General features: G+C 36.1%; 1 protein-coding gene across 1 annotated transcript in view; it reads right to left on the minus strand.

Annotated features, from left to right (window-relative positions):
• PIBF1 (progesterone immunomodulatory binding factor 1) overlaps positions 1-22,459 on the minus strand; it is a 132,112-nt gene that overhangs the window by 50,626 nt on the left and 59,027 nt on the right. The window contains exons 11-12 of the mRNA XM_075046083.1: positions 6,919-7,084; positions 3,402-3,552 (exon numbers count right to left, since the gene is read on the minus strand). Coding sequence (XP_074902184.1) covers positions 3,402-3,552; positions 6,919-7,084 — 317 coding nt within the window. The remainder of the gene's footprint in view (positions 1-3,401; positions 3,553-6,918; positions 7,085-22,459) is intronic.

Genomic DNA, 22,459 nt, shown 5'->3' on the forward strand with positions numbered 1-22,459 from the left:
ATAAAAATATTAAAAATAATCTCTGCCTCCATAAATGATTGATTTCTGAAAACATATTTCTAAGGATTTAAAACACATTGGAATTGCTTTGAAAAGAAATCCCAATAACAGCAAGATTAAAACATGTACAGATTTTAATATTTCAGCTCGTGTAATTCAGGTTTCCTCTCTCCTGTAAGATAAAGTGGGCCAGGAAAAAAAAAAAAAAAAGAAAAAAAGAAGTGTGTGTGTGTGGGAGGTAAGCAGGGGCAGAGAGAGGGGAACAAAGAGAAAGGGGGAGTGGCAGGGGTGTGAGAGACAGAGGGAGGACAAGGGAACACCAGCCCAGGCACCGCAGATGAGCTTTGATGAATCAAGTAGTTGGGAAGAGGAGAAACAAATTTAGGAAATGACAGGACAGTCCTATTTGACTCATCTTTCCTAATGCTCAAGTGCCTTAAAATCAGAAATACCTTCTCCTCTCAACAACTTGCACAATGCGATGGGTTCTTTCCTCACTTGTCTAATACCCTTTTAATGCTATTTTAAACATGGATTCTTAATACACATTTGGAAAGAGAAAAGCCTCTAGTAGAGTACTTGTGATAAGTCACATATCTAGTTACATGAAAAACAATACAGAAATTTCAGTACGACAGAAAAAGTTTACTGATGTGGCAGTACAAAGGCAGCAGAACTTCAGATTTTCAAGGCTGTCTTAGTTATGACAGGGAATTCTCCAGTGCCTTAAATACATCTGGTTCAGGAAAACATAAAAAATAATTTAACCTGCCTTTGTCATAATCATTCTTTTTGGTTACAAATTCAGTGTTGTGTGTCTCAGAAAAACGTCAGTAAGATCCTGCCCTATAAATTCATATCTGTCAGTAGCGTCCATGTAAATGTCAGATAGTGAAGACATGCAGAAAAAAAATTTGGAAATGCTGTAGATACCAAGCCAAAGTAATGTTCTGTACCAGTGTGTGCTTCCCTTGTCTTCTTTTATGTCTTTCTAGGCTCTTCGCCTGACTTTGTGGTGTAAAATATACAAGTTAGGGGGACACTTATTAACAACAGTTTTTTATACTACTTTGCAAAAAAGTGCCACTGTGAGGATACAGATAGGCTCAACCTTCTTCTTAAAAGATACTAAGCAATGGGAGCAAGAAAAATCAAACAAGTCTACAAAAAAAATACCCTGAAGTGAAGATTTTACCCTGAAAAGGAAGAATAGACAAATGCCAAGAAAGTTTACTATTGTTATTCATGTGGAAACCTTGCAGAAGCTGTAAGGAGTGGCTACATAAATTCTTGATAGTTTCCTGAATAGGCTGTTTCATGTTATTTCAATATTAATAAAGTGAGGCATAATGATGAGGGAATAACAGTCACAATTCAGTGATCTCTTCCACATGCGCATTCTCCAAAGAAAAAAATAAAAAGCTTATATGATTATATGACAAAAGCCACCTCACATGTGCAAATACAGTTTATTAAAAAGTCCAGAGAACCCAACCCCCACCAGCACCCCCAAATATTGTAAAACAGCAGAGGCTTTGTAACTCAAGAAGAACAAAAAAATATTACATGGTATTGAAATATAAAGAAGTGACCACAGGACTGAAGAGTAAAATCTTATTCTCACTAAAGTCCCTGGAAGATTCTGATTGTCTTCCACACAGTGCTTCAGCCTAAATTATATTCTCTGAAAGATAGACTGGAGTATTTCCAGAACACATTAAATTTGAGAAATAATTGTATTTCCTTCTTTTAACTATTTTTCTATCTTCAGCTATTTATGACATGTAAATACCAGGACATAATTTGAGACACAGGAGGAAGTATGTCTGTGTTCTCCTTCAAAGTGTTTTTAAGAAAGAAATACTTTTATTTCTTCTGATTTTCCTCAGAAGTTCACTTTGGTGCTGGAACTCAGTCTTAATTAGTATTAATCGTAACTTTCAATATCAAATACACTATAATAATAGTAAGAAAAAAAATGTTAGTTATTAAATAGAATGTATATTGAAATAATATTGAACTACAACTCCCTTTTTTCTCCAACAAAATCAGAAAATAAAGTAATTATATTTTAAGAGAACAGTCCATTTGGAAACTTTCATTTCTTTAAGTCATATTCTGTAGCATAGAATATAAATAGTAATTAAAATACATAAGAAGAAGTTAAGAATGATTTAGTTCTGTAAAAAACTTTACTGCCATCCCAAGATGCATAAGAAAATGTAAATTAGTGTAAACAAAAACCAGCATTCTGAACCCTATCTTCTCCTCGGAAAAAATGAAGGTAAGGTCCAAAAATCCTGTATTAATACATAAATACTCCTTAGGCAAGTTTATATATATACACTTCAAAAAACATGTTACCAACTAAAACATAAACATGTATATAGCAAACATGCTTATGGTCAGACTGGAACCTTTGGGTAGTCATGCCATTCTAACAAGTACAAGCTGCAGTGTATAAAATAAAAAAGCATGTACAGCCTAATTACTGAAGAAACCCAGACATCACTGCATCCCAGTAATATATACTTTGCTCTACGCTATTGTTTATACATAAAGCTTATACAATGATCTTCTACCCGGAAAACATTATTTATAAATTGTAATTATTTTTTGGAGGAGCAAAGAAAGAGAAAAGGACAAGAAGATATATGAATTAGTTTGAAATGTTAAAATGTCCTACTCTGTTTACACACAGGGTAAATGACTTCAAGATTAGAGTCTTAGTTTCAAATTAGAAATTAATTCCTTTGTGGATTCATTTAGGCTGAGAATCAAATTAATAGAGATCTCACAGAAATTTTGCTGTGTTTGAGAACAGATATTGTTACTTTTGCCAAACAGAGACAAAAACTTCCAAGAGTAATCAGGCCTGAACTCAGTGCAGGGTTTAGTACTTGGAATAGACTGATCTGCCACAAGCAACTACTTCATGTCTAATTATTATTAATTCAACACAAGGAAGAGCTTTTTCCCCCCCAAATCATTCAAAAATTCACATTAGTCACTGTACTGTATTATGAAACCTCTAACTGTCTGTCAACAAAGAGGGTTTCCTGGTATCCAAAATATACTTTAATAGGAGAATCCTAAACCCCATATCTAATTATAATTGATGATAAGAATAAGGAAAAGAGAAATGAGGGGAAAAGAAACACTGAGATGATTTTTAATATACATATGTCTAAGTTCATGTTTTTTTGATACATATTTACAAACACATCTAGAAACCAGTCATTAATATTTTCTATAAAATTAATTATTGCATCTTAATTGTCAGGCATAAGGAGGGAGAACGACAGGCACTGTAATACTTTTGAAAAGTGACAAGAAACAAGACATCTTGTCATAATGCCAGAAACACCTACAGATACAATACAATTTGTGACAGAACTTACCTTCTGCTGTCTGTAATATTATCTCATCAAGCTCTTTTTCAAGTTTTTCGTAAGTATCTAGCCTTGCTTGAAACTCAGAATTCTGTGTTTGAAGTTCAATAATGCGTGTTTCACTAGAAGACTGAAGACTATAAAATTCCTTAGTAAGTACCTGTGAGAATGAATAAAGGAAGGATCAGGGATTCACCATTACAGCTATTTGTGAAAGAGGCAAAATACAATACATGTATCATACTTAGCAGTATGACACTAAATATTTGATGTAACTTTTGCACAGGAAAGATTAAAACACTTTAAAAATCAGTTATTTTTTCAACTATATCATCTTGCACAGATTACACTCTCAGGTCATATAACTTATGCCTATCACCTAAGGCTTTAGTAATTCTAGGAATCTCTCTGAAAAAGCTACAAGAATTTTAAAGGAGAATTAGGAAAAGCAAGGTAACAGCTTAAAAAAATTAATACACAGCAGTCAAAACAGTGTAAATGCATTTATTTTCATTGCTTTAACTGGATTCAGATTTCAATCATCAATTTAAAAGAATAAGGATCCTTTACAGAATGGTAAATGCACAAATATCAAAATTTAGTATTTAAGATATACCAGATTCTTATTATTTCCTTATTACTGAAAGGTAATATGCCATTAATGTTCAGGACTAAGTAAATACTTAATCCACTGACCTTTAAACAAAAAAAGCACATATTCAGAAGTAGAAGTTATGAGGGTCCATATAAGAACTAAAGCTTGATATAGCGCTTGCAAATAGAAAACAACATTGACAACATAAACATTATAAAACCAACTGGAATAAGAAAATTTTTGGTAAGTATAATAGTAACTAAAATAGGTAAAGCAATATCCAAGTAGTACTCTAGCTAAGTTTAATACTAACTTCCCAAATAAAAATCCCAAACATTCAAGTTGACAACTGAATATAGGTCTTGAGATACAGAAATGTATGCATAGTGTATACAGCAGTAATACCAGATTCACTGTCAAAAACACTAAAGAATGCACAATGCTTAGAGAAACAAGCCACTCAAAGATTGGTTTAGTGTCACAGAAAAATAAATGTAGAGTTTAAAATTTGGCAACATATAAACCATCTGTTTCCTAGTTTTAGCATGTATAAGAAGAGAAACTACTCTATGCTGAAATCCAAATAAAAACAAGAGTTCATTCACAAAGCAGCTGCAGCTGAGCCACAAAATACTAGTGACTACATTATTAAATAAGTTCAATGTCCTATAAGAAAGGTAAGAAAAAACCCTTAATACATTGATACTATATATAAGAAAGGAAATTAAAAAATCAAGAATTCAATCAAAAGGAGCAAAAGTAAAAGCATCAGACATCAAATATTTAAATTCTGCAAGAACAGTTCTTAAGAGCATTGGTTTCAAAGCATCTCTCTAGAGAGAAAAGGAAGTGCCAAAAGTGTTAGTAGAATTGAATGCCAAATATTCAAGATGTTATCACATCAAATAAACATCCACAAAGAAAATGGAAATATAACTCAAATTTAACTATCTTCTCAAAGTTTAGACATGTCTGTGCAACTAAAAATCTGTTTAGCAACCTCAAAGTCTAGCAAAACTGGTACTCCCAGTACTCGTGACCACAACCAACCTCATCAGCCAGGATCTGAATGTCCCAATACAGACAAAACAAGAAATTACATTTTATCTAAAACGCTCTAATTCTGCTTCCACACTGTAGTTCCTTTTCGTAAACACCCTAGGCAGGTTCAGCACTAGAAACGCAGGGACTTGAAGAACAGCATCCTTCTGCAAAAAAAGAAGGCTGCTATAGCTGGCACTTGGAAAAAAGGTTTTTATTCTGTCCTGTCCAGTTTGTATACTGACGTTTGTTTTACATACACTACGAATCTCATTTAAATCTCACAAATTGGACTCACTGATATGAATTCGGGACTAACTTTGCACAGATGAAGAAATTTTATTTTGAAGTTTAGTTTGCTTTGCTAAATACTGGACACCTTTCCAATATTAAAATAGGTGAACAGCATATGACACATTTTTGAAAGTACATGTTTGAAAGGTAATCAATTCTAAGCTTGTAGATATAAACAGGTCCAAGCTATTTAACTCTATGTAAATAGCTGCATTGGGTGCAGGTGCCCAGGTGCTGGCGGCTGGGGGGCTGCCCTGTGCCGGACACAGCCGGTTCCAGCCAGCTCCAACCCGCCCACCCCAGGGCACCGCTCAGCCCCACAGACAAGGTGGTAGCACCTCAAGGAAAATGTATTTAAGAAAGGATAAAAATGGCGCACGGCAGTGAGGAGTGAGGGAAAAAAGCGTGAGAAACAGCCTTGGTGTAGACATGCAGGTCAGTGCAGAAGGAGGGGAGGAGGTGCTCCAAGCGCCCAAGCAGAGATTCCCTTGCAGCCCATGGAGAAGACCATGGTGAAGCAGGTTGTCCTCCTGCAGACCATGAAAGACCACTCCAGAGCAGGTATCCACACTGCAGCCCATAGAGGCCCCTATGCTGGAGCAGGTGGACATGCCCTGAAGGAACTGCAACCCGTGGAGAGCCCAAGCAGGAACAGATTTTCTCCTGAAGGAAGCTGCAGCCCATGGAGGACCCACACTGGAGCAGGGGAAAAGTGTGAGGAGGAAGGAGCGGCAGAGAGGAGGTGTTACGGACTGACCCCAACCCCCATTCCCCATCCCTCCCTGTGCTGCTCTGGGAGGGAGATGTAGAGGAGTCAGAAATGAAGGAAGGAAGTTAAACCCAGAAGATAAGGGGCTGGGAAAAGATGTTTTAGTTTTTGTCTTTGTTTTTCACCATCCAAATCTATTTCAATCGGTAATAAGTGAAATTAATTCTCTCCAGGTCAAGGGTGTTTTGCCCTTGATGGTAATTGGTAAGTGATCTCCCTATCTTTATATCAACCCATAAATAAGCTTTTTCAGCTTATTTAGCCTCCTGTCCTCTTGAGGAGAGGGAATGAGAGAGTGGCTGGGTGGGTGTCTGGCAGCCGGCCAAGGTCAATCCACCACAACAGGACTAGCAATGTTAGGTCTACACCATGCTCTCCTTGACTTCTTTAGCTGTAAAAATTTGTCCCGGAATTGTGTATCAATAAAATGCATTTTTACTATGTAACAAATACTACTTTTTAATATTGATACTGAATTTATTATAACTGTTCTGGTATAACTGTTTTCTTTCTCTACAATAATCACATAGACTGACATAAGCAGCTTTGTGATGCAAGCATATATATATCTCACGTGAATGAGGTACTGTCTTCAACATCTCTCTATAAGAGACTGTTTTGCCTTCTTCCTCTCTCAAGTTTTTTTTCCATCGAACTGGTGAAACTTAATAAGCTTTGTCATTAGATTCTGCTTTGGCAAAATTTGGTGGAGATACTAATTCAGCCATGTATGTTCTTTGCTACTTTTTCCCCAAGCTTTTCCATTTTCCACTCTAATTGAAAACAACTCTGTAATACCCTGTTAAGTGTCTCTTCGTATAACATACCTCCAGCTTTCTCTGATATTTCTCACATTCCATTTGGCATTGTGAAAGATTTTTAGCTGTTTCGTGTTGCATGAGTTGAACATGTTCACTTTCAAAGGACTTTAACTTAGTTTGGTGAAGAAGTTCAGCTACTTTGCTTTCTGTGCCAAGCTGCATTTGTCTATACCTAAAAGAAAAAAAAAAGAAAAAAGTTTTGATGATTCAAAAATAAGCAAACTTAGAATACATGCTAGTTCTGTTCATTACAGGTATAAATTTCAGGAATTAATACAGTATTTCTAAGAGTTTACTAAGTATTAGTATGGTTATGTATGTAACTATTGCAACCTGTATTTGAAACACCATAAGGAAAATTCAATACTATAATGACAACAAAACACAGTACATAGAAAACTCAGTCCATGGCTTTTCTGAACATGTGGTTAATGCACAATCAAATGACAATGACCTTACAGTATACTCTACTTTTTAAAAATGTCAGATCAATGTGAATCTCTTTCTCGGTACACAAACGTATTCACTGAAGTCTTTTCATGGGAGAGATACTAAGGAGATATTGTCTCCTGTCTTCACCACCATGTTACAGGCGATAGGGAGAAGTGGTATTAGACATCAGTGGCGCATCCCTTGGGATAACCTTTTGAGATATCATGGATATGGGCTACACTGCTTTTTCCCATATCCAAAGATATGAAGAAACATCAGACCACAATGGTGTATTAATTTCCAGTCATTCAGAACCACAGGTCCTTCTCAAAAAGCAGAAATGAAGTATGCTTTTGAGAATATCACTATACAGTAATTATAGGTGACAGATAAATAATATTCCACTTAAAAGTGCACTTAATTATTCTACTCATTGTACTTGACAGGCAATCTCAAAAAAGAAGGGTAAAAAAAGTTTGCTGATAGAATACTGAATTACTGGACTGTAGAAAGTGAGTGTGATGTGAAGAACAGTAGAAAACCTTATGAAACTTAGCATTAAATAACATACGGAATTCAAAGGAGGTTGTAAAAGTGATCCTAACCATATACACAAAATGAACTCCTAGCTGACTGTTTTCATTCACGAGTGAGATCTTGGGGTTATACTAGATAAATCCATGAAAACTTTGGCTCACTTTTAAATGATGGTCAAAACCAACATTTTGGGAATTACTGTGAAAGCAATAGAGAAAATACAGAAATCACCACGTCACTTTACAATTCCATGCTGTTGCCTGCATACTGAATGCTGACTACCATTCTAGTACCTCACCTCACAAGGTATGTAACAGAACTGGTAAAGCATCAGAGAAAGGTAATAAGGATTACCTTTGACAACCAGCAACATCACGCACTTACACAGTTGCACTGTGTGGAAGAAATTACTTAAGCTAGGACTCTACAACTTGGAAAAGAGATGGTGTAAGGAAAAGAAAGAAATAAGAGAGGCCTGTAACATCATAAGTGGCATGGAGAATGAGAATAGGAATCAACTGTATTTTCCAACAGATGAATGAGAAGGAATCTATAAAGCTAGCAGATGCAGAATGAAAACAAATAGAAGTCATTCTTCACAAACAAAACCTGTGAAATTCCTTACCATAAGATGCTGTGGATGCTAAAAATTAACACTTACTCAAGAGGATACTGAACAAACTTGCAGCAGAGAAATCCTTTGAAAACTATTAAATGAAAGATGGTACTTCTCACACAGAAGTCACTTAACAAATTGTTAGAATGCCAGCTAAACCTTTACTCTAACCCAGCACGGCTGTAATGTTAGCTGTCGTTTGTCAAATAGCAGTTGCAACACAATTCCATCCTATTTAGCACCTGATCTTTAGGTGGGATTGAGAGGGTTTAACAAAAGGAAGGGGATTATTTCAAATATTTTCCCTGAGGATTTCAGATGTGGGAATGTTTCTACGGCACAAAGAGGAAGCAATTTTCACTGTAATTAAGTTGGAACAGAACAAACAGGTGTCATTATGAAGCCCTTTATAATCACTCTGTAGACATCCGTGTATGAGTAAACAGTCCAATGCATGAATGAGATTGTTCCTACAGAAGCTGCATGAGCAGAATCTGGAGGTTCGGCCTACCAAGCTCATGAAAAGGTCACTCTTTTGAAAACAATTTTCTTATGCTTGTTCTCAGAGCTACTGCACTCAAACTGCTAAATGCCAATTATCTAGCTGGTTATCGACTACTGCTGTCAATTTTGCTTGAGGATGCTTTTCAAGTGCTGATGCTTTAAGTATTTCATCACTTGTCCCTGACTGTATGCTCCCATTTTCATTTTACCACGCAAAATGTTTCAGTACTCTTACATTCTCCACACTTTGTACATGATCAGCTGCAGACATGACGCTAAATCTGTTCTGCTATATACATGGTTTACAATCCTGGGTAGACTGTTTTGTTCCAAAATGAGTAAGTCTTCACAAAGATACATGTCACCCAGCCAACTGATATGCAATGCAACACACAAATGAAATTTATCTTTAAGTCATATTTATTGACTTTCAACAACAAATTCATATCTTCTGCCTGTACACAAATTAAATAGCAATGCCTTCCTGTACACAGCTTCAGACCTTAAATTAGTCTGAGGTTCAATGATCTGTTCTGTACAGAGCTTATACACTGGAAACATGCATAAACATAGGCTATGCATACTTCTCTATACCTACTTTCTATACTTTACAGAGAAGCTTGTAGTTCCCTGATGATTTTGTAAGTCTACTCAATCAGCTGGGTGCTTCCAGAGCATGCTTATCAACCCAGTCATGAACAGTAACTTCAGAAAAAATTTTTGTACTTTGTTTCGGAAATCTGAAGTAGCTTACATGTGCATGATCTGCTTTGTACTGGTAAGGTTATGAAGGGTCAGTTTTCTTTTGACCTTACTACACTGTTGAGCTCACTAGTTAACTCCTCCACTGTAGCACCAGAGTTTCTTTGTCATATTTGCTTTTACTTGGCCAAATAGTACCTCTGGTTTCTTGGCTACTATTTCAGCACAAGTATGTGTGCATATGTGTATAGAGTCATGTAACACAATGTCAAAATACATTCCTTAATCTGCCTAGATGGTCTCTAAGGGAAAACAAAAGAAAACAAAACCAGCCTATGCTTTAACACTATTATGGAGAAAAATAGTGGAATGCAGGTGTGCAGGATTTTTCTCCATCAAGAAATTTTAGCAAACTTGATATAGTGAAAGAATAGAGGTTTTTGTCTCACAGAAGAATGAGGGTTGGGAATGAAAGGGAAATTACAGATTGAGCTAATGAAAAAAAATGAAAAATCCCCACATATAAGAATCATCTGGAATGAGGTCTCAACTTCAATATGTCTCTGTGCCATTAGGATGACCAGTCAATAATGCCTGAAGTTTGCTAAAGCAGAGTGACACAATGGTTATCAAAAAGGTTATTTCTAGAGTAAAGTAGAAGAGAGAATATTCAGAGAGGGACTTAAACTCTGGTTTGTAAGGATGGTTTTAAGATTTTTCAATCAGAGGAGTCTGTTTTTGCAAATGGTGGTTAATGATATAATAACTTTTCAAAATACACATACAATGAGAGTTAAGTGAAAGATTTCATTGTAAAATCATGTAGTCTGTACACTGAAGAAAGTATGGCAGCCAACTGTTTTTTGAATGGAGGAACAACAAAACACATCCAGCACAGCCTAATCTAATATTCAGAGATGTCTATCATATATGTGTGTAAAGTGAGATTCACTTAACATTTCCAACTTCTTACAAGCATTCCATAAGTACTGAGATAGCAACTCTAATGTGTTTTTACCTAACAGAAAGACTCTTTTTTACCATTGTCTATCCCATTAACAAAACCCGAGATGTACAGCAGTACTCCTCAAAAGTGTAACTGAACAATGAAGTACATTAGAAGACAATAAATTTGTAAAATTAAGCATTCAAGAAGCAGCAAATACTAGTATTAAGCTTGTTAATAGGAAAGAATGCCAAGCAAGTAAATACAAATAATACATCCTCCAAAGGAAGTCCTGCCAAAATCATACAAAATACCAACCCTTTCTAATTCTGCAAACTTGATTATACCAACCTAAAGCTCTTTAGGATATAATTTAGACATTATTTTCCAAGTTTAAAAATGGAAAAAAACCCTCTAAGTTGTGAAATCATCCTGATTCCACAGATGGGTTAGTTCCAGATCTAAGATCTTTAGAGTAATTACAATATAGTCTCCTATTTGTACAATGTCTGTGCTTTGGTTCAGTGCCAAATTTTCAGAGAAACCTAAATGCTACAGACATTTCCTCCTTAACCCGTCCTATCACAAACCTTCCACTTGCAGCCTCAACATGTCCTCCAATGTTCCTGCCCTCCTCCCTCTCTGTCCACATTTCTCCTGATTTCCAATTCTATTTTCATTCTTTCTACTTGGGGCATGCATCTGTTTTTCTTCTCACCCATGTTCCTAGCCTATTCAGCTTCCATTGCTATCTCATAGCCCTACTCTCCATCTGCTGGTTTTCTTTCTCTCTATTCCTACATCACCCTCACAGTTTGGCTTCCGTCATCAAATCCTACCCATACTTATTTCAATATGAGGTTCAAATCCCAGTTTAACTTCCTCACCTTTTGCAACTGAGTCTGGCTGTTAAGGCTTCCTCACTTCCAAAGAGCCCAAAGCTAAGTATAAAAGTAGAGAACAGAATTTTCCTTACTCTTCAATGTGCCACTTGGAGTCACCGAAGGAGTAACAGCAGTTTAGACAGGCCTAAATTAAATTCAGTCATGTTACAGACTGCACATACGCTGTCCATACATGTAGCAAACTGTGAGACTCCAGTTCAAACATGGGCATTCAAAGGATCTTGTTTTCACTGGTTCTCTTTTTGATCCTTGGTACTAAAAACTGGTTGGCTTGTTTCTAAGGAATCAAAAATTCCCCATGAATTGAGTACACACACTACCCACTAAGTAACTGAAAATGTAGGAACTCTGATCCTTAGTTTCAAATGCTTTCATTGCTCAGCTTCTGAAGCACTGAATATATGCCTGATGCATCGTGTATCTGGCTGGTTTCATAAACTGAAAGTCTATTCTAATATTTACTACAGAATGGGTAAGAAAACTGTCATTCTCCATTTAAACACATGTATTTTATGGAGATTGTTACACTAACTTTATAGGCATTTTCAGTCTTTTGTACCATTTATTGCTTCATTAACATCTATCAAATATGTTAAATTATTTCTAATCTGGACTAAAATAACAATGCACTTAGTAACAACAACTTAAATACCTCCAACAAAAGCAAAAAAGCTCTGAGTATAATGATTAAACAGAAGATGAAGCATGCCATCTACAAATTGTTTAAACAATGAAAAATGTGTATGCTGAAATAGTTTTCACTGAAAATTTGTTTTCCCCAAATAACATGCTGAGAATTTTTTCAGCACAGTATTCCTGTTTTAGATTATTATAAAAAAAAAATCCAGAAACATATAGCTTAAATGCTACAGGGTAAACATGATTTAACATGCAAGTTCTTGCCAGATGTTACATTTGCTTTGTATCAAGTAATTAAACATGCAGTACTTTTGCATGTGGTTTAGCAAAATCTGTTTGAGAGAGAAAGCTTAGAAGCTTTGTTTAAAGCTGCTCGCTTCAAAGCAGATTTTTGTGTTTTGCAGCATTCTAAGCATTTGTTATGTATTGGCCTCTGATCCTCATTCTGTTGAAACAACTTCCTTGGAGGCAACACTTCCACATACTATTTTGCAGTTTGTAGGAAGTGCTAGTTCCAAACAACCAGATTCAGCAAGATAAACAGCTGTTTTACACTACCTGTAGTTTCAGGACACCTAAACCCCAAATTACCTATGCATTAAGTGGAGTTCTTCAGTATGTAGAATGCATGTATTCTTTTTACCCTAACTAGACTAATGCCCAGCGTACACTAGATTGGACACTCTTTCCTGCAGTGCCTAATGAGAACATGCATACTTCACATATATTCTTGTACCTTACGCCAGAGGAAGAAACAGGTTAGCTGCTGCACAGATCTTCTCACTAACCTGTAACACAACTAGTAAAGAGCAAAGTTAAAGGTGGGGCTGTAGAATATACATATAAAAGGCACATCTTGATGAATTACTATAAAGGTAGCTGCTTATCTTTGTGTTTATTCCACTAGGACAGCTACAGTGACCTAATTACCACAATGAGTGTTCCATCCCTTTTAAGAATTGGAAGAATGAACATTACAAAAGATGAGTCTGCTTTAGATATATATGCTAAAACATGCTGACTGGCAGGGACTGAAATCCATCTTTGTTTCCTTGTCTCTGGACTATGCAATTGTGCTTCCTTTTGACTCTGACACTGTGAAACTTAAGATTTGCTCGCTCCTGCACCGAGATACAGCTTCAATAGTAATGACAGAGACTGCTTCAGCCTAGCCTGTGCTTGGGAGTTGTATTTCAGTCATGAGAACTTCATAATAAACCTTAACTAGGGATTTTTCTCCCAGTCCTGGAGCTCTGATGGACGTTGAATCCAGTCCTCCACTCCCTGAAAGTGCGTGCTTACTTTTGGGCTACTGTAAAAAAGATGAGCAACTCCTGTCATGCTTTTATTAAAAATGAAACAGGATGTGGTTGCTGCTCTGTGTTAATTCAATGCTGCTGATGCATGCTTAGCTTGCTCAGAGTCACTCGCCTAGACTGTTATTACTTGGTTTAAGTAATCAGCAGCTTGATTGAGTTAACTCTTTTGTTATTTGATTCAATGAAATAAACACAAAATCTATTCAAATAACAACTTTATCAGTATAGAGATATTAATAACAGCATTCTTAACAAAAAGAAAGGATCTGAAGAAACCAATAAGTATATAATAAGGAATGGGATATAATTTCACCATTTTGTCCTCAAAAAAGCTTTTTTAGATAGATAAATAGGAGAATAGAGTCAGCCTGGTAATTTTTAGGAGTCTAATGGTAGTTGCTTTTCTCTTTGCCTATATATCTTAGTCAAGATGCATATCCTTGTGTTCTCATTTATGTTTCTGGGGATGATGAATTCTAAACCTATGAAAAACTGTACAAACATGAAACAGAAATCATCAGTATACAGGGTTAGTCAGAGAATACCTACCTGATCAGTTATTTCAGGAGATGTAGGCACAGAGATATCTAGTTTCTGAATCCAAAATTGAAAATTATTACCTCATAAGATCCCTTGAATAAAACTTCAAAATAACAGAAAAGACAGATAAAAGATTCCTCTTTTTCAAACAGGAAGGCTATTAAATGAGTTTTCTGAAGCCTAGTGAGAAGATACCAAAGGAAATAGCTTCATAGAATTCTCCTAAGTACCGGACAACAATCTAAAGGGAAACATAGCCAAGCTAAAGGATGCAGACACCAGCAGCTCTACCTCAAGCCAAAAGCAGTCAGAAGCAGCTGAACAGTTCTGTTGTTTCTGGCACAGCCTCAATACACTACACGAAGCTATCTTTTGCATCTGTGTGTACTAGTACATAAAATGGCAAAAGTCTTCCACCTTGAAAGTATGAGAAATATGCTGAACTGAGGTGGAACGTACATCTGGACAAGCAGCAGAATAAGCACAATTAGACTTCTCATTGCCTAAATGACATCTTTGCTCAAACAGATAAATACTTTGATTTTTTAAAAAATTCACTTTGAAGTGACAGATTGAAAAGGGTCCCTGCTCCGCAATATGGCTTTGCCTATTGTATGTATTTTAACCCAAGAGCAAAAACCCTGAAGCATATTTTTTAAAACCTCATTATGTCTTTAGTCACATTTTCTGTGAACGTTATTCTCTATTTGATTTCCTATGACATCCCAAACCATTAACTTTATTAAACCAGTATTTTTATTTCATGGTTTACTTCAGTCCTGGCAAAAATTGCCATGTTCACAAAGCTGAATTTTGTACTAAATCAACAAAAAGGCAAGGAATTGTAGAGAGACATATTCCCCAATAATGTATAATGATTAGTATAGATAATAATTAATCTGAATTGTAACTGTGAGAGGCTTTGACATTAGAAATATATAACAGACCTCAATGAAGAAAATGCCAGCAACTTCCTTGCTATAAAACACTAAAAAAAGCATCAACTTTTAATATTACTCTATACTAAATTTCAAATTTGTAACATACACTTAGAATTGTCTAGCTTGATCTTTTTTCCTGCCGTTCATAACTATTTTTTTTAAGCTACCATACAATTTCAATAATGATTCAACAACTTACCTCCTATAATCAAGTATTACCTTTTCAAGGAATATTGTTACTTCATGAAAATATTCTTTAATAGAAGTAGTACTTGTGTTTCTGGAATACTATTGAAACAAATTGCTATTGTAGCAGATGAAACATACCTGAACAGATTTGGGCGATATCAGAAGCCACAGAAATTGTTCATTACATTTTTATTATTGCACTGCAAACACTGTTCTTCATTGCTCAAGTAAACTAAGAAATCGGAGTCAACAGTTACACAAAGGCTCTGAAATTGTTGCTTCAATTGTTTTTTCCTCTTGGATAAAACATACAAAAATGTATCTTCTAAAACTCTCCACTCCCGCTAGCCACAGAGGTTATTTTCTGTCAGATATTCAGCTAAATCAATACAAATATTTTCAGGTCTTTCTTGTGATTCTGGATAGAGTGATTATTACTTGCTGGGGTAATTCAGTATTCAGGGAGTTTCCAGAGTGCCAATATGTGCATGTAGTTTTACTTTACATGGCTCAAATGCATTTTGATGTAGCATTACTGACCCTCTCAGCTCACAACTGGACCTTCGCATATTTGCATACATTCCCTTCACCGAATGTTCTAGAGCAACAATTTTTCAAGATAGTAGCTGAAACAAATGTAAGACTGATAATTAAAGAAGCTTGACGTAACTATAAGTAAACTACCAAATTTACGTGCTATTCTTGAGGTAAACAATCAGTCAATATTACCAATATGCTATAGAACCTCTCCAGGGAATAGACTTTTTTCTTTTTCCTTAATTAATCAATCCACACTAGTGCTGTCACTATGAAAAAAGAATACTGCATCCACATATGCATATGCATGAGTAAGTATACACACACACACACACAAAAAAACCCAAACTGAAAAAAACCCCATAAACCCTTCCTTGTTAAAGCTAGTAGATGTTTTGACTAATTTATTTTTTAAAATATCTTAAGTCACAAACTTTAAACCTCTGCGGACACTGAAAAGAAGCTACTGAAAACTTCTGATATACACATATATTGGTCAAATCTAAACCATAAATGAACAAGAGGAAGGTGATTCAAGGAAGTAAACTCTCTGGATGTTCATGTTGACAAAGTTTGTTACCTTTTCTATTCATTTACATGATTTACATGGTGAACACATCAATCTGTAAATTGCCTATACTTTACTTTTTTTCTCCAACCCTTTCCCTTTGCTACTCTTTCTACAAACTAGGTTGCATAAGCAGTTTATTAAAATTAAAACCCAAATTAAAATAAAATTTAATTATTAAAACTGGATTGCAAGGATATTGTGAAAGAATATTATGGGTTGTGCAATGGGTATACACAGATACGTTGTAGTCATATACACAAACTACTACTAGGCAAAATGCAATTAACCATCTCATACAACTTTGATAAAACTTTTGCAGTAAACCCCGAGACTAAAAGATTAACAAAGATAACAGTGCAAATAATGAAATTCAAGTCACATTTTACACATTAGAAACATAAAAAATTCCACAGTTTAAGATGAAAATAAGCTTAAATATGAATCAGCAATCTTATCCTCTACCTTCCACAATAGCATTTATTATCTGTTGTTGTATATGCTGCTGTTCCTCTGATTTAATAGAAAATTAAGATACTTTTAGATGTAAATATATACCTAATACAAGTTAATTACTGTATGTTTTTTAATTCCATTAATGCAAAAGGGGAAAAAATTAATGCGAAATGATTGACAGAACAGCAGTTATATAAGTGACAACAACAATACTGAAACGTCTCTCTTCTTTTAACAAATAAAATCTAAAAAGCACTAAACCCACAGACAGCTCACACAAGAAAAATGTTTGGAATGCCATGTATGTCCTTAAAACAGTCAGAAATGAATATACAAATATTTAAGTTCTGAATTCCACAAATGTAACTTGTATGTAATTAGTAATATCAAAACTAAAATTCCATTCTATACAGTGATGAAAAAAAGGAGCTTTTTAGATGATCAGCAAGGAAAAAATAAGTAAAGGAAATGTCGTCACTGAAGCTTCCCAGAAAAGGACAGGGAGAAAAATGAGAAAGTAGGGAAAAGTCTTTTCAGATAAGAGCTAACTGGGAGACCATCAGACAAAGCTCCTCTGACATCTGAAAAAGAAAAGATATATGTAACTATTGCATCAGTAGAGAGACTGCCCCCCCGCCCCCTCCATTTTCCCCACTGAAAGTCTGGCAGAGTAGGTCAGAAGGTTAGAGTTCAAACTGCCATAATTTAACAAATGATTGGTCTGTCCTTTATATCACACGTAACAGGTTTGATTTCCTGATAAGCAGAGTTCAAACTACAGGCATACCTTGCTATCGTCAAGGATGTGCTCCTAAAAGTGCTACAGTTAGCAATGTTGGACAGCAAAGCAACTTTTCCCCTAAGAATTAATGTAATGAAGGGTCTTGGTGTTTGCAGTGACTTAAGAAATAATCAAAATCTAAATATGAGAGGCCAGCATATTGCTGCATAATTTTCCATTTATTGCCTAGTAAAATTACCCCTTAAAAATGAGATCTCAACAATGCAAATCCAAATCAATTATTGAATAATTCAGGTTGAAAGGGATTTCAGGGGGTATCTAGTCCAACATCCTGCTCAGAGCAAGGTCAGCTATGAAATCAGATCAGGCTGCTCAAAGCTTTAGCCACCTGGGTCTTGAAAACTCCCAAGGATGGAGACTGCCCACAGTAATGCTTGGCTGTAGCGAAAAAGTTTTTCCTTTTGCTGAGGCAGAATCTCCTGTTTCAACTGATGTTCCCTCGTCCTCCTACCATGCCCCGCTGTGACAGGCCTGGCTCCATCTTCCCGGTGACCTCCTGGTAGGCACTGAGGGCACTGCTGTTCGGTACTGCAGCAGCCAGACTGAACAAACCCCCTCCTCAGCCTCTCCTCACAGGGCAAGTGCTCCAGCCCTGACCATTCTGGTGGCTCTCCACTAGATTCACTCCAGTTTATCACTATATTACCTGTACTGGATGTGCCAAAACTGGACATCCCTTCATGTCTTGACTATTCTCCTGCTAATACAGCCCAGGATGCTGTCAGGGTACACTCCTGGCTAATACTGAGCTCGCCGTTTACAAAAACACATCTGTTCCCTTCAAAGACAAGAAGGATGATGTGTAGTCACACACAAGATAGCTTGCATTTCCTTATTAGCATTTGAATGCTACATAAAAGCAATTAAAGTATTAAAAATCATGTAACAAAGATTACTATAACTGTACTTCCAGCAGTTGTTTTAAACTAAGTTTGATACTGGAAAAATAAATGGATTTCCATCTGTCTTTCAGAACTTAAAGGAACTTCCCTTAAGTTGCCTGCAGGCCATTAGGCATGCTTCAGTGCAACTGGGCAGCTCAGGGAATTTTTGTTAGAAGAGCAAAGGATAGAAGACATGCTAACGGTAACAGCTAGCAGAGATAGGTCTTACATAATGAAAGGATACTAAAATGACTGACAGACAAGCAATGGGTAGCAGACCATTACTGGATCTGTCTTCTTTCAAGTCTAAGATATGTGAAATATCCCTTCCTATGTAATGATAATAACTGGAACCATTAAAGGGAAAACAAAGGAGACAGTGTGAAGACCTCTCTTCATTCATGTGACTTAAAAAACAAGCTCATCAACTGCATTTCAGCTTTAGAGACAACTATCAAATAATAAAATGTTGTATACTAGCTGGTTTGTTACAAGTCTTAAGACATAGATATCCGTGTGTGTCATTATCCAGAAATGAAACATGTATTACTTCTAAAAATTATTTCTCCTGAACTGCAGAAGTCCTTCAAATCAATCAGATAATCTTTTGAAGATATTGTAAGAACAATAAACACACTTAGACAACAGCATCAACAGCATAGGAGAACACGGAAGATACTTTCACAGCCCAAAATGAAATGAAGGAACTACACTCATGGTCTGCACACTCTTAAAAGCTTCAAACAGAGTAAAAAATGAATCCTGAACAGATACATCACCAAGCTGTTTATGATGCTAAAGAAACAAACTTATTTCTCTTCATTTCTAAGCAGGAAAAAGTCTAATGAATCAAAGTTTTCTATAAAGCACCCTATCCCAAAAAATTCTTCAGTTATCAAATTATCCTATATTACCTGCTGAGGCATGTGAAAGATGAAAATATTTAAAACGCAGTAACTATTTTGAAAAATAATCAGTTAACTCCAAGCTATCTCTGCTCTTGAGCGTATTTGCTCTCACAACATACTTTTCTATATTTTATCAGTTGCCCGACAAGTTTAACAAAATTTTTATAGACAGACAAAACTTTGCATTTATATAGCTCTTCTACTTTTTCTACTACTAAAGTTATTAATTTGAGAAGGGTAGTATTGTGGGAAGCAGTTAAAAAGAGAAAAGAAAATCCAGGTTTGGGAAAAAAAAAAAGGAAGTCAGAATTAATGCATTACAGGGATACTAACAGGCTTTGCAATAAAAGTTTCAAGCATGCCTTCTAAGAAGAGTCTTAGATTCGATATAACTATCACCTGGCTCCTGAGAGACCACAGCAAAAAGCACTGAAATTTATTTATTTTAGTGCATATAATTCTTAGACTAACTAAGTTTTCTGTTTCTCTGCTTCCTCTAATTATGTCCAGCTCTCTTCTCCCTTCCTACATATCTTTGTCTTAATTTTTGTATTTTCCTCCCATTTTCTCCATTCTCTCTCACTATTTAATCAGTTCTTTCTTCAGCTGAACTATCACAATCCCTCCAATATCCACATCTGAGAAACAGAATGTTCCTCCTTCTTCTTGTAGTGGACTTGAAAACAAATGTTTGTTCTTTCGGGTCTTTTCTCCTAATGGGACCTGTAGAAAAGACACTCCAAATATTCCCTGTCCCAACTGAGTACCTGGAGACTGTAACTTTTTAACTGTTAGATCACAGCATATCAAACTAGACATCTTTTTATTGTGGAATAGAAAGAGAAAGCTCCTACGACTCTGTGCATTCAGTGCTCATATCATTTCATCCCTGTCATCATCCATTCTTTCTGCTAGGAGCCCTAGAATATGGCTACGTCTATCATGCAACTAACAAAGCAACTGAAGATGCAATTCTTGCACTCACTGAACAGCAGCTGGGAAGTTCCCTCTAACATAGCCATATTGTTAACATTAACTCCTTTTATCAAAGTAAAGGAATCCATTCACTGAACAGTATGTTAAAACATGGCTCTAATCCTTTGTATTCTTATGGTTTACAAGACTTCCACTGAATGAGGACTTAAGATATAGACAGGAAAAGTTAATTTCTCCTTAAAATTTGAAGAATGAACTGTTGCACTTCAGCCTGACCATACAGGTTACCAGTTTTGTGTGAATACTTAGGTCATGAAGGAAAAACAGTCTAGTTAACTACTGTACTTCAGTTAACCTTATTTTGTGTGATGTGCAATTCTTCTGCCTTCTTTATTACAAGAAGGTTTAAGTAGATGGAGGTGTTTAATCCTTTTCCACAGTATTTTAAACTCTATTCCATGCTGAGCTCCATTCTCAGCAATCCATTCTGCCACTGTTAAAGTCTGAACCAGGTTGGAACAGGACTCTAAGCTTAATCTAAAACCACCTAAGCTAATAGTTCAACTCACCTCAATTCGAAATGGAGTCAGTCTTTCAGAAAACAAGAAAATCTGCTTACTGTCAGCTGTTCTTAAAGATGCAGTGTTTATAGGTACATGACACTGAAGCATGCTCGTCTTTGCAATGCTAATGGGGCACACAGTCTAATACTTTGACTGCTGTTACATAAATGGGGTGGAGTTTGGCCCGTATTCTCACTTCTTCCCAATCTCAGAATTCCTGGTAACCATAAATGCACATTCAAAGGCAAGCAATAAACAGGGTGTGCTACGACTGTACATATAGAAAACACACCTTAAAGAACAGTTATAGGTAGATTTGATTTCTGCATTTCTTATTGAAGATTCCCTACCCATACTGAAAGCAACATAAAGCCTAAGGGTTTCAGGAGTTAAAACACAGCAGTGCAAATCTCAGGGGTGAACTCATGTCGGGAACCATCACTGTGACACAGGCTCTACTAGATTACGATTACAAATATTAGAGCTTTTTCATCCTGTGAGAAAGCTCTAAGACATCGAGGTTCCCTAGGATCACTCTGCCACACACAACAAAGTATTTAAAAGTTTTGAGTCTGTTAACATCAAATGAAAGCATGTCAGCTATACTTCACTGCAGAAGAGTAAGAGGGAAAGGAATTCTTCTTGTTGTTGCCTGACAGAGTTAAAGGGCCAAACTTTTCAAACTACAGTATGTAATGAAGCACTAGACACATTACCTCAGAAAAGGTCAGCGACCTAGCCACAACATAAGTCAAGAATCTGATTGACTCAGCCACACACATGTTAACAAATACTTCCTCATATCAGGCTACGCAATGACTGTGATGAGTAGGAAAACTACTTCCGACAACCTAGCAGTACTCCTGATAGGGGAGGGATCTGAGGCTTACATGACAAATCTGACTCAATTTCCAAGAAAAATTTTCAAGAATACTAGCAGTCTCCTCAACTTCTATGTACAAAGTCTTACTATAAGAACTTTACTTGGTATATTTCCATTAGCAGAATCCCTACTCCTATAGGGTGTTGGGGATTTACTGTACAGATGATTCTGGTCAGCAAAAGCAACATAGGAAAAACACTCAGCAGCTTTCCCAGCTAGGAAATAAAAACAAACTTCTCAAATTCATTCCCAATTCATCCAAATTTGAAGAGAAAGATTTACACTTGCTCCCTGTTGGTGTCTGAGGTAAGATGACCAATCATGTGTTATCTCCAAGGTCTTTGAAAATAGCTCTTAAAACATCACTCCCCACTTTAATTGTCTTTTAACTGGAAACAAGCAATCCTATTTGCTAATGTGTTCAACACTCCTGTCAGTTGATGAACCAATTCCATTTGATCCATTATTCCTAAGTGAGGAGATCACATTTTGAGTTTTGTTAGTAAATGATCTGAAAATAGTGTCAACCCAGCATTATTCATATAATGATATTGAACTTACAGTCAGAGAACTTTGTGAATATTTTTTTCCTATTCTTAAGTTCCAGAGATAGGGGAGTGTAAATTGTCCTCCAGAGTGAAGCTTAAGCCTTACATCAGCAGATCACTGGAATAAAGTCCTTAGATGAAGTGAAAGGTCTCTGTCATGGGTGTGAAGATCTTAGAAAGTGAAGAGCAAAC

The sequence above is a fragment of the Buteo buteo genome, chromosome 14 (assembly GCF_964188355.1).
Source record: "Buteo buteo chromosome 14, bButBut1.hap1.1, whole genome shotgun sequence".
NCBI lineage: Eukaryota > Metazoa > Chordata > Aves > Accipitriformes > Accipitridae > Buteo > Buteo buteo.